The sequence below is a fragment of the Xylocopa sonorina genome, chromosome 10 (assembly GCF_050948175.1).
Source record: "Xylocopa sonorina isolate GNS202 chromosome 10, iyXylSono1_principal, whole genome shotgun sequence".
Lineage (NCBI taxonomy): Eukaryota > Metazoa > Arthropoda > Insecta > Hymenoptera > Apidae > Xylocopa > Xylocopa sonorina.
In genome coordinates, this window is record NC_135202.1 from 12,094,101 (window position 1) to 12,105,733 (window position 11,633).

Below are 11,633 nucleotides of genomic sequence, written 5' to 3' on the forward strand. Positions count from 1 at the left end.
AGTGAAACGCAGGCTTTATTTCGGTACAGGTACTTTATTCGATACATATTTCACAATTACGAGACGCTAGTATGTAAACAACAGCTAAGGGTAATCCTCATACGCTTCCGCGTGGAATGTTTCGGTTACGTCGAACGATTCACTTTCGTCCAGCTTCCGGTGGGCTGATCGATAGCCTCGGATTCCTAAAATTGTTAACCCACTTCAACCGACGTCGGACCACCCGCTTTGACGCGTGTATCGTTGCCAAGATTCCATCTCGATCGGGCTATCGTCATTGTCGTCGAAACCGTAATGTCTGCCTCGGCAGGATGACTCAATTTTAAGTGCACCTACCCGAGTACAGCCAACGTTTACTTTCCATTCGAATTACATAAGATAGTTTATTGCCACGGGTAGCATAGATTACAATATAACGACGATATTACGTTATCGGACTAATTACGGTAACGGGATATACAGAGAAGGGGGTAAGGTGATTATTGAGAGCGGCATGAAAAGAAAAGTACGGGATGTTTACTTTCCCGGGATATTACACCCGTGACACGTTGTCCCACCACCCATCGAAGTCGTGATCCTTGAACGGTTGAACGTGAGCCAACAGATGTCTGGGTGTACCAACGGGTTCCCCAGTCGCCACGCGTGTACCGTCGTTCTCTAGCTGCTGATAAGTTTAGTCTTCTCTTCGGTGACGTCCTCCACCTCCACGTTCTCGTCGTTCACCACCTTGATCCTGTCCGTGGGCTTTGGTCGCATCAGGATGAACGGCAGCTCCGCGGACAGTTCACCGCTTAGGGCACCCAGATACAGCTTCACTTTTACAGCGTACGAGACCACGATGCCGAAAGAATCGCGAACATCCGGCGAAAGAAGCAGCGTGCTCGACGCCAGCTCGCTCTCCTCCCTCTTCAGCCGTCCGTCGAGCGCGATGCCTCTGCGATGCTTGTTGTTCTCCAGTTCCGGCTTCAGGTACAACACCTTGGTCAGGTTCGAACCGGGGTTAATAGGGCAGCCGTCTTGCGTCTCCACCGCGTCGATTACCGTTCGAAACTGGCCGTTCTGGAAGATCACCACGTCGATACCTTGCTGCACCAACGCCTTGATCTTCTTCACCACCTTGTTGCTGTTGTTCCTCACGCACACGTTCACGGCTATTCTCTCCCCGTGATGGTACAGCTGTTTGTCCAGGGTTACCTCCAATTCCAGCTCCCCAGGGCTCAGCAGGAAGTCCTTTCGTACCACCGTGCTCGGCTGTCGACCCTGCTTCGTGGGCGCGTACTGAATCTTCCTGATTCCCATCATCACGGTGTTCCTCTTGTGGGTGACGTCCGTCTCGACGTCCCCAGCGTAGATCTTTACGTAGTAGCTCACCCCGCAAGGTTCACCTGTCTCGTCCTCGCGTGGCTGCAAAGTCACGCTCGAAGGTGCGTTCTGAGGGAACTTGAACGTTATAGGGATCGCGTTTGGTCCTAGTTTTCGCAGCAATCGTTCCTGCAGTTTGGTCAAATTATCCTCCATCTTCTTGGTAGCTGGGAACAGCTGTTCGGAGACCAGATAGAGATCCTTCTGGAAGTTTAGGCCCATCACCTCGTCTTCCTCTCTGCCGTAGCGAAAGCTGCAGACCAGCTGCGCCCATATCTTTCTACCGGTGTCCACGTATTCTTGATCCAGCAGAACCACGCCGTCCACCGGCTCGATGCCGGACAGATAGTCGATGTAGTCCCTTTTACCCAGATACAGAGCGATCTTGCCGTTTGGCGAGCATTTCTTGAACACCTTGAAATTTACCACCATGTTCGCCTGACTCTGACCGAATATTCCCAGACAGTATCAACCACTGTCGTTGACTGGATCGAAGGGGTGCCGATCGTGATCTTATATAGGTACGTGGTACCAGTGACGTCAGGTTTTTCCATGGCTTCTGAATCCATTCAGTGTCGCGGATAAACTGTGCCTCTCTGCTCGCATCGTTGCTAACTTTTTTTTTTTTGTTATTACTATACTTTTAGGGGTAGGAGAGAGGAGGATTACTTTGTTTCCTCCGCGTCGAAGTGGTGAACCGGCTACGCGTCCAACTCGGAACAACGATCGATGATCTTCGCGGGCTTCGTTCAGTCATTATAATCTTTTTGTTATGACTTACTATTTTAACCCATTTCACGAACGATAGAACAAAGATTACGGTGTAAGTCATACGGAAATGTTGCATTTTTTATGTTTTTTTCTTCGTTTATCTTAACATTTTCTTGTTTTTCATTTTGATAGAGGAGGTGAGAGTACTCGTCGCACGTGCTCGATATTGTAATTGATGAATCGATTCTGTTAATATAATTACGTTAATTTAATGTTTGTTAATGATTAAGGCGATCAGTGTCGGAGACGGATTATCTTCGAGCGTGTGTTCTACATTTCCAGCTGATAACGTAGAACGGAACTGATAAAGTAGGGAACTGTTTTCAAGTCGTTGCATCCTGTCTCTATGCATCGCATGATCAGTGGTTATGCGAGTAGTCGGATCTGGATACACTCTGGTTCCTTCTAGAAATTTTGGAACAGAGCGACGAGTTTGGAGAGACGCGAGTGACACCGTTTGAATGAAAAATGTCAGAAAGTGTAGACAGTGCAGTCGACACAGTAAGTAATATTCTAATCGATAACTAACGGCGAATCCTTTATTTTGTCATAGTTATTTTAACGATTCTCATTTACATCCTCCATAAAAAGCAGTTTATCACGTCACTGCAGTCTATCCGTGAGATTGTTTTAATTTTAGGTCAAACCAATGTCTGTGGCCATACCTTCTGATTCACCTAAGAAACCAGTCAAATCTACTGCCATCGTAAAGTACTCGGCTGTACAAACACCTGCTACGTATGCTCAACTGCAATGTAACACGGATTTAAACTTGCCACCGAGCAATTGGCTCAGTAGCTCAGCTGAGAGTTACGGTCTTCAGAGTGTCTGGTCTCAAACGTCTGGTTTTTCCAGCTTTCGTATGGCGCACATGTTCCCAGATTGCGTGGGAGAGGTTGACGTCGTATCTGATGCGGAGAATATAAAGAAATTACTAAAGTTGCCTTACAATCATGGTGTTATATCCATGGTAGTCCATAGAATCGAAAATACTTTGTTATTAGATGATTTCGATATACACAAGTATTTGCTTAGGCAAGCAGAAAGCGATTGGGAATGGTTGAAGAAGTTTTTCTACGAGCACATCTTCCAGAATCTTGGAGACAAAGAAAAGTGTTTGTTTCACAAGACGAACAATAGAAACACTTTACAGCAAAGAAACTTGGTATCCAAGTTTTTGTATCACTCTATTGTAGTGGCTGATAATATAGAGCAACAAGTTAAACCACAGTTACCAGTGAAGACGCTGAAACCGTGTCTACCAGAACCTTCGAAAGAAGAAAAGTTACCAGACCCGAATTATAATCACAATTTTGCAAGAAACATTTTGTGGACTTTTGAGAATATACAAATGCTCATTGGTACCGATATGCCAATATTTGGGGGGCAAACGCATCCGTGTATAAGCCTCAGATTGAGAGATATGACTAAACCGATCAACGTGTTAACTGGTATAGACTATTGGTTGGACAACTTAATGTGTAATGTTCCAGAAGTAGTAATGTGCTATCATTTGGATGGAATAGTGCAAAAGTATGAATTGATAAAAACAGAAGACCTCCCTAATTTAGATCACTCCAAATTCAGTCCCAAAGTAATCAGGGATGTTGCTCAGAATATTTTGAGCTTCTTGAAAAACAATGCAACAAAGGCTGGACACACTTATTGGTTGTTCAAAGGGAAGGATGACGATGTTGTAAAGTTGTACGACTTAACGTCGCTATGTCATGATTTATCAGATGAAAAGGGTCAGAATCCATTCACTGTACCTGTTGCTATGTTACTCTATAGGGTAGCCCGCAATATGAAGTACTCCTCTGACTACCATAGGCAGCAGGGTACCATTAGAATGCTTTTGAAAAATTGTATACAGCTATTGACTAAAGAAAAGTATCCACAGATTGTGACTTCCGCGCATTTCATGCTATCTGATCTTTATATACCGTCGGATACGGATCCTGCCAGTCCTGGATTGTCCGATCAAAGCGACGAAGAAGACACGCAGAGTGAATCAAGCACGAATCATGAGAATGAAAAAGAAGAGGAATCGGAAACTGAAGAAGCTGCGATCAAATCTTTGACGTTAGCTAATAGTAAGTATACTGTAATCTGCGATGTCTATTTAGAAATTTTTAAGTCCGATACACCGAAAAGACAGGAAATTATTTGATATTTTTTTAGTTAAAGAACACGCGGAATGCGATGAGCCCAAGTATAAACCACCACCCATTTCGGGCACGATCGAAGAAAGATGTTTAACTGCTTTGGATCATGTTTGTCACGGACTCGAATGCCTGCAGTACTTCCCAACCGAAGATAATTTTGAGGAAGAAAGAAAAGAGGAGGAAGAAAAGGAGAAAGAGAAGAGACTGTACGAAGAGAATAATTTAAAAATGGCCAAACCTTTTCAAGCGATTCCCATGCCCTATACCTCGTTGAAAGAGGATAAAAAAGAAGTGGAATCCGAAGTGACCCCAATAAACCATAGTCCTACTCATAAAAAAAAGTTAAAACAGAAAAAGGCGAAGAAAGCTGAAAAAATTGTATCAAAAACGGAAGTTCAAGAAAACGAAGCTAAAGCACTGTTGCGCAAGCTTAAAGCCGAAACTTTACCGACATGGCAAGCGCCCAAAAAAAGCGATAACATCAGTTGGAACGCTCATTTAAAAACGCTGTTGTACGAAAAAGCTTCGTTGATCTTCGCTGTACTCGCTGAAAATGAATACGCTAACAGGAATTACGGAGCGTCGTTAAGATACATGCTGGCAGTCCTACGTTGCCAAAAAATATTGGAGATTTTCTGCGGTATAAGGAACGATAAGTCGATAAGTTATTTATTGGGTCGTGCCGGAGACTGTTGTTTTATGGCTGTGCAAGACTGGTGCAACGTCGAGAAGCATAGAAAGGATTACGAGATGAAGAATGAAATCGAGGAGAAAATCGTCGAAGAGATATGTAGAATGGAAGACTTGGACATGAGTATGTTTATTGGTGAGAAGAGTAACTATGATTCCACTTTGGTACAGATCAGTAATTGAGATTATATAAATTTCAGATGGTGTTGAATTACTGCCACAACATTTAGAAAGTTTAGAATCTACTTTAGTAGCGTCTTACAAGTGCTACGAGAAAGCGTTATCGCTGGAACCATTAGAAATGGACAGAAATAATCTTTTAAGGCGGTTAGGAAATATTCATAACGAGTTGGGTGTACTTTATATGAATCAAGCTGGTAGTACGTAATTTTTAATCATAGTGTTATTTAAAAAAGAAAAATAAATAATAAAAATAAGGAGTGATAAGGAGTGACAACAACATGCCATCTTTACAGCACGTTATCAGCAAGAAAACTTAGGAGAAGAAACATCCCGTTCCTCGGACGGCGTAACAGTGTTACTGACTCGTTCCCTAACTCATCTAGAAGCAGGTGTGAAAGCATTCGAGACTGTTCACGATGAGGCAAATCTAGCGCTGTTACATTCAAATACAGGAAGGCTTATGCGACTTTGCGCGCATATGCATGTCAAGCAAAACACTCAGGAACGTCACTTCTATAACAAAGCACTTGCAAGCTACCAGAAAGCATTGCAAGCATTAGGATCAAGGAAATCAAACCCAACGATTTGGGACACTGTTACGTGGGATTTGTCTACCACTTTGTTTACTATGGCCACATTGTTGCAGGATTATCCAACAACTGGGTGTAAGGTATGTTCTCTTTTTGAGAAAAGTAGAGAGAGAGAGAAAGAGAGGGAGAGAGAGGGCACGCAGTATTTGCTACTAATTTTGATCGTAATTTCTTTTAGTCCGAAGAAGAATTGGAACGGGAAGTTGTCGACATCTTGCAAAAAGCTCTAAAGCACTGTGATACTGAAACACCTGGACCAAGGCAACCGGTTTATCAATTTCGAGCTGCAACTATTCAGCATCGACTCGCATCTTTGTATCATCGTGTGTACAGAGAACACGAACCAGACAGTGATAGTATTAAAAGGAAAACAAGTTTACAATTATGCAAGTTATATTACGATAAAGCTGCGAAGCTTTTATTAGCTTTGGAGCAAACTACGGAGTTTCTAACAGTACAAATGGAAAGGGTTGCTCTAGCCGAACATCAAGCGCGTTGTATGTATCGTAAATAAGATGTCAATCATTAATTAATTAATTTTCTCTTAATTTTCTCACAGATTAATGCTATATTTCAGGTGCTACGACTTTTAACGGAAAGTTGAAAGCATATCAGAACGGACTCGAATTGATTCTACAATGCAGACCTATTATCGACGTATTATGCGATAGAAATAGTTCACAGAAACAAAAGATAGACAACGCGAACATTGTCTGCAACAAAGTGGCGAAGGAAAGTATTGAAGATGGAAAAGGAACAGACGAACAAAGATTAATAGAGGATGAAGAAAGTTTAGTGATCTTACTGGAGCAAAGGTTGCAATTTATTTTACGATCTTTAACAAAATTGTTCGTCACTAAAACTAGTAACAGCAACAAGAAAGAGTACGTTCTTTTTCATAACTATCATTACATATCATTACATAGTAACAATCGTACAGTTACCGCTATACGTGAAGTATGCTTTACTTATTTATGCATTTTAGGTCAGAAACACTTGCCAATTTGTATAAACAATGTTATAGTAAAACATTACGACCAGTCACAATGACTGGCTTCACGTTAGTAGAACATATTGCACAACTTTTACGAGAGTTAGAAAAGATGTTATCGATCACAGAATCTTGAATGGTTACTTGTATATATCGCGTGTGTGTGCCAGTTTGATGATGATAATGATGCGCAAGGTGTTGACGAGCGGAGCAACTCCTTCCTCGAAGTCGACGTGATCCGGAGGACGCTGAAACGCTACATCGCTTAGCCGTTTCGAAGGAACCGTCGAGTTTGATCACTGACGCTGGTCGTTGTTTCATTTCAGACGCAAAATCTTCGTGGGACTCATATTCTTTAACGCATCTAAACTATCAAAGACTTTTTTTTATTCTAGTGTGTACATAGGAAGAGCGAAGCTTTTATTTATATATGATTTATAAGCAAGAAATATAAATATATAGGATACACAAACCATGTGTCGACCTGTTCGTTTAGTCCTCTTCACGCACTGTCATCGCAAGTGCTTTGATATAACATTAGAAAAGTTTTAGCAAAATTGATCAATTGAAAGTACTAGCGTCACTTGTTATCGTGTTGTGCTCTATCAGTGTGTACACCGTAGCTTCACAGTGACAGTCTGTCATGATGCTTCTCCGATGTTAAAATAATAATTAAAACATCCATAACTACACTGTTAAGTGTTTGTAAACTGTTTACAATTGGTGGCGCCATCTCTTCGAAGAAGGCTGAAACTACTCGCCGATTAGTTCGGATAATTCCCCGCTAGATGGCGCCACCAGTCGTAAGTGGTTTACTTCGCTGTCGGTATCGCTGAGCGACCAGTTTGAGCACTTTTCACAGAGATGGCGCCACGGGTTCTACAGTAGAGTAGGTATTATCTGTCTCACTCTTTCCTACAGCTTTCTTATATATCTTTCTCTCTCTTACCTCTAAAGCGCGAAATATCAATTAAATTACAATAAAACTACTGAAATATACAATAAATTACAATAATTAATTATTTTTAGATGAATTGTTATATTTTTTACGTAAGTATACCCTAAACTATTTAATTGCATCAATAGATAGAAGAAATATTATATTATAACTATTTGTATTATATAGAACTTAAGTTTTATTGTAATTTATTGTATATTTCATTAGTTTTGTTGTAATTTATTTAATATTTCCCGCATTAAAAGTAAGAGAGAGAAAGCTATAGGAAAGAGCGAGTCAGACGATACCGTGGCGCCATCTGTCGAGGAATTATCCGAACTAATCGGCGAGTAGTTTCAGTCTTATTCGAAGAGATGGCGCCACCAGTCGGTCGGTAGTTCACTTCGTTGTCGATAACGATGTGCGACCAGTTTGAGCACTTTTCGGAGGGATGGCGATAGTAGGAATATTTGAAATAATAGAAAAATATTTAATATTAAAATATCAATTTCTCTTTATTTTTCAATACACATTTAGTTCAATTTTATTTTCACGCATTTAATAATTGAATATAAAAGAGAATTTAATGTATTTTACTCGTAGATACATTTATTAATTTATTGAGTATTATTACTTAATGCTTATTGCTAAGAAAATAATAAATTTCTATTAGTTACTCATGGACTGAGTTTTACTTTCCTTTGCAGTCGAGTCGCGCTTTCTTAGGTCTTCCTACCTATTAACAGGGAAGTGTATTTAATTTCAGCTGGGAGTGAAATTGAAATTAAACAATCTACCTCTGTTTTACGCAACATCGCTCGTTGAAACTTCATATACTTGTCTCGAATCACATCCATGGATTCTGTCTTAGTAGATTCCAACAGTATTTTCATAAATCTTTTGGTGTAATGTAGTAGAAGAAAGTTCTTGTCTTCGCAGTATTCGTAAAAACCAGACTCCAACTTTGAACACATTTCAAGGCGCTGGTTCGACAATGCGTTGATTTTGTTCTGCGCTTGTTCAAGCTCTTGCTCTAAATTAGCCAGAATTTTCTCAAGGCACAAGATATCACTTTCAATCATTTTTTCCATTCCAAGAACAACTTCGTTCCCTTCGCTTTTTAATTCCAAAAACTGGCGGATTTGTCGATGCTTGTTAAGTTTGTCGCACTCATCGTCCAGCTTTCTTTTTGCCTAAGAAAAATCGTTTCGAACAAATAGATAAAAGTTAAGCCGAGTACATAGCAATCGACTTTAAACTTCAGTATGTATTACATTGTCATTTACCTGATAATACTTATCGATTGTACTTGAGAACCTTTCTCGTGTGATAGCGAGAGTCTTTTCGTTCTTATCGTACGCCTCCTTAATTTTTGCATACACTGTTTCTTCATTTAAGAAACGTTCAAACATTTGTCGAACCTTTTTTCAATCCATATAAATGAACAACGTATCGTTAATGCTTTATTACCTAAAAGTAATCCATTGTGATAAAAATGATTCTAACCGGCACCATATTTTGGCTATCAATTTTGAGTATTTGTTCAGGTGCTCGTAAGGAATCGACTTCTTCTTCCACATAGGGTCCTAAGGTTACACCAACCCCTACGCAACGTTAACAAATATTTCTTAGATTATTCGTATACACTCATGAGAACTCATTACCAACAAGAAAAAGATTGACCTACTAGATTTGTCTAAGCTACCAACTTCTCTTCCTGTTCCCTTTTTAACTTCTTCAGCCTCGAGACTAGATTGTGCGGGGCTTCTAAGCCGTTTCCGATTATTAATTTGATTATCATCGATGGACAGTACAACAGGTTTCTACTAATAATTAATTAATTAAAAACTTGTCGACAATCGTATACATCGTTGTACGATTGAAGTACCTTAGGCAAACTCGATAATGCACCACCGTCCGACATGGTTTTCATTAAGTTATCATAGGTCTCCTTCAACTTGTCAACGTCGCATTCCTTCGCGGTTAATCTAACGATTTAATTATTAAAAAGACGCTAAGAAAACTTATCTCATACTTAACGCAGATAATGCAACCTGTTATATAAATCCTTGATACACTTTAGCAGCACTTGAGCCTGAGATGCACTAAATAGCGTCAAGTCTGATATCTTGCCGTTTAAAAAACTAACGATACTACGATTAATCTGTTCCACTCGAGATCTGGAGATATTCGTAAGTGATTCTTGTCGTAAGAACATATCGTTCAACAACAGCTCCTTTTTCAAACCGTTTACTTCACTCTGAAGCCTCTGCACTAACGTATCTGACGTGAACTTGATGTCCCTCTTCATCTTAACTGGTTTTAATCTCGCGATTTTCGCTGTAAATCTCAACGTCGACAAAGTGACATCGAGATCCTCTTTAGTGAGTCGAACGTGAGATATGAATCTATTGTAATTATTAAACGATTAATAAAGTTCCCACTTGATAAGAGAAATTTTCTCTTAATTACCGAACGGCGGATGAAACCAAGAAATCACCACCCAAAATCTTCAATAAATTGCTGGATCGTATCACGCTGACGGCTGACGATGTTGAACTTCCTATGGACGAGAAGAATTGTTCGAGCTGAGTTTTCGTTAAGTTCGCCATACCCAGATTCGAGGCCGTTTTCCAACGAGTCCTTCCTGCTGTCCCCGTGCCAGCTGTCTCCACGATGTGCATCTAACGTTTCAATGAAATCTTTGATTAAAGTAAAAGCAAGTCGCCTTTCGTGTTCGCTTAAACAATCGTAGACACGGAAACACGTGCTAAAATATCACTTTGGCTGTGGTTACAACGCCCCAGGACGTGATCAGGCTCGTATTCGACACGTGAAACGTAATCACAATGCTTGCTAAATGAGACGCCGGATAATTCGATTCCTTAGCGATGGATCTTCTGCTTTCTCCTTCGAAAATCCTCTTCAGACCTTCCTTCTCGTTATTCACGCACACCACAGAGACATCCTGGAACGTTTTCTCGATTACAATTTTACAATACCCCTTCAGAGGATCGCATTCTTTTAACAAATATCCATTTGAAGTACCTTAAACGGTTCCCGTTCATTTATTCTAACTTTATTATTCGTGCCAGAAGCCAGCAGGTCTTTCGCCTCTTTCCCGTACAGCTCGACAAAGCTGACACGGTACTCTATCTTACTGACCTCCCGCCGGTTCTCCTTCTCGGCGAACATGCGGGACAAAAGCCGCGGGGTTAATCCCCTGTGCTGAGAAAAACGATGTAATCACTGGGTTTGCAACGCGATGGCATTGGATAGTTCTAGTGTCCGATATAGCCCGTACTTCCCAGTTATTTCTAATACCGCTGATGGTGAAGCTCTTCCCAGAACCGGTCTGCCCGTAGCCCATCAATACGCAATTCACACCACCTAGAATTCTTAAATTATGATTGCTCGACTGGTTCGCATCTTTCTCCAGGCGATCGATACCGTTCGAATCTCTAAACGTGGTTCACTCGATAGCAGAGTCTCTCGAACGGTATCGAGGGAAGGAAAAATGTATCTTTCCTTACTTGGACACGAGGTCCTCGCTCGAAACACGGTAGATCTCTTCCTGTGATGAATCGCAGAAGATCCGGTCGGTTGGGAAGCACCAGTAGGACGGCTTGCTCCAAGTAACTCTTCTATTCGGTTGCATCTCTTGCAGACATCGCACGTACATCGTCTAGTGGAAAAATCGAGACGAATTTAGCTCTCCAACAGCTGGAGCGTTCGAGTCCCTCTCGAAGGGACGAGAATCTTTCAGTTACCTTGCGCTCAGCGTCGATTTTGGCGCACGATTCGCAGTATCTCTCGAGGGGAAGGACACGGACGAAGATCTTCACGTTTTTCTCATCGACGTCCACGTCATCCCTATCCGTCATACTCAGGGAAAGTTACGTCGTTCCGAAACTGTCCTGCTTCACACGGTTCTTCTATGGGTT

The 11,633-nt window shown here is 41.2% G+C and overlaps 3 protein-coding genes and 1 long non-coding RNA gene across 4 annotated transcripts; 1 reads left to right on the forward strand and 3 right to left on the reverse strand.

Moving 5' to 3' along the window:
- Positions 1 to 14: 14 nt before the first annotated feature.
- Arr1 (arrestin 1) lies at positions 15 to 1,860 on the reverse strand. Its single transcript, XM_076902554.1, has one exon. The coding sequence runs from the start codon at positions 1,792 to 1,794 to the stop codon at positions 658 to 660; it is 1,137 nt and encodes a 378-aa protein (XP_076758669.1). The 5' UTR covers positions 1,795 to 1,860; the 3' UTR covers positions 15 to 657.
- A 638-nt stretch (positions 1,861 to 2,498) lies between these two features.
- LOC143427918 (erythroid differentiation-related factor 1) lies at positions 2,499 to 7,228 on the forward strand. Its single transcript, XM_076902430.1, has 8 exons — positions 2,499 to 2,634; positions 2,774 to 4,226; positions 4,315 to 5,112; positions 5,189 to 5,368; positions 5,465 to 5,841; positions 5,940 to 6,258; positions 6,339 to 6,645; positions 6,747 to 7,228. The coding sequence occupies exons 1-8, from the start codon at positions 2,602 to 2,604 to the stop codon at positions 6,886 to 6,888; spliced, it is 3,609 nt and encodes a 1,202-aa protein (XP_076758545.1). The 5' UTR covers positions 2,499 to 2,601; the 3' UTR covers positions 6,889 to 7,228.
- Positions 7,229 to 8,293: 1,065 nt separating this feature from the next.
- LOC143428250 (kinesin-like protein KIF9) lies at positions 8,294 to 11,145 on the reverse strand. Its single transcript, XM_076902974.1, has 11 exons — positions 10,994 to 11,145; positions 10,738 to 10,917; positions 10,472 to 10,657; positions 10,162 to 10,373; positions 9,744 to 10,097; positions 9,578 to 9,677; positions 9,377 to 9,512; positions 9,196 to 9,293; positions 8,976 to 9,110; positions 8,487 to 8,882; positions 8,294 to 8,425 (listed from the first exon to the last, which is right to left on the reverse strand). Exons 1-11 carry the CDS (start codon positions 11,057 to 11,059, stop codon positions 8,381 to 8,383), a joined length of 1,908 nt encoding a protein of 635 aa, XP_076759089.1. The 5' UTR covers positions 11,060 to 11,145; the 3' UTR covers positions 8,294 to 8,380.
- Positions 11,146 to 11,215: 70 nt separating this feature from the next.
- Positions 11,216 to 11,630, reverse strand: LOC143428441 (uncharacterized). The gene is made up of 2 exons (XR_013102423.1): positions 11,460 to 11,630; positions 11,216 to 11,374 (listed from the first exon to the last, which is right to left on the reverse strand). It is a non-coding gene; the product is annotated as an uncharacterized LOC143428441 (long non-coding RNA).
- Between the last annotated feature and the right edge of the window lie 3 nt (positions 11,631 to 11,633).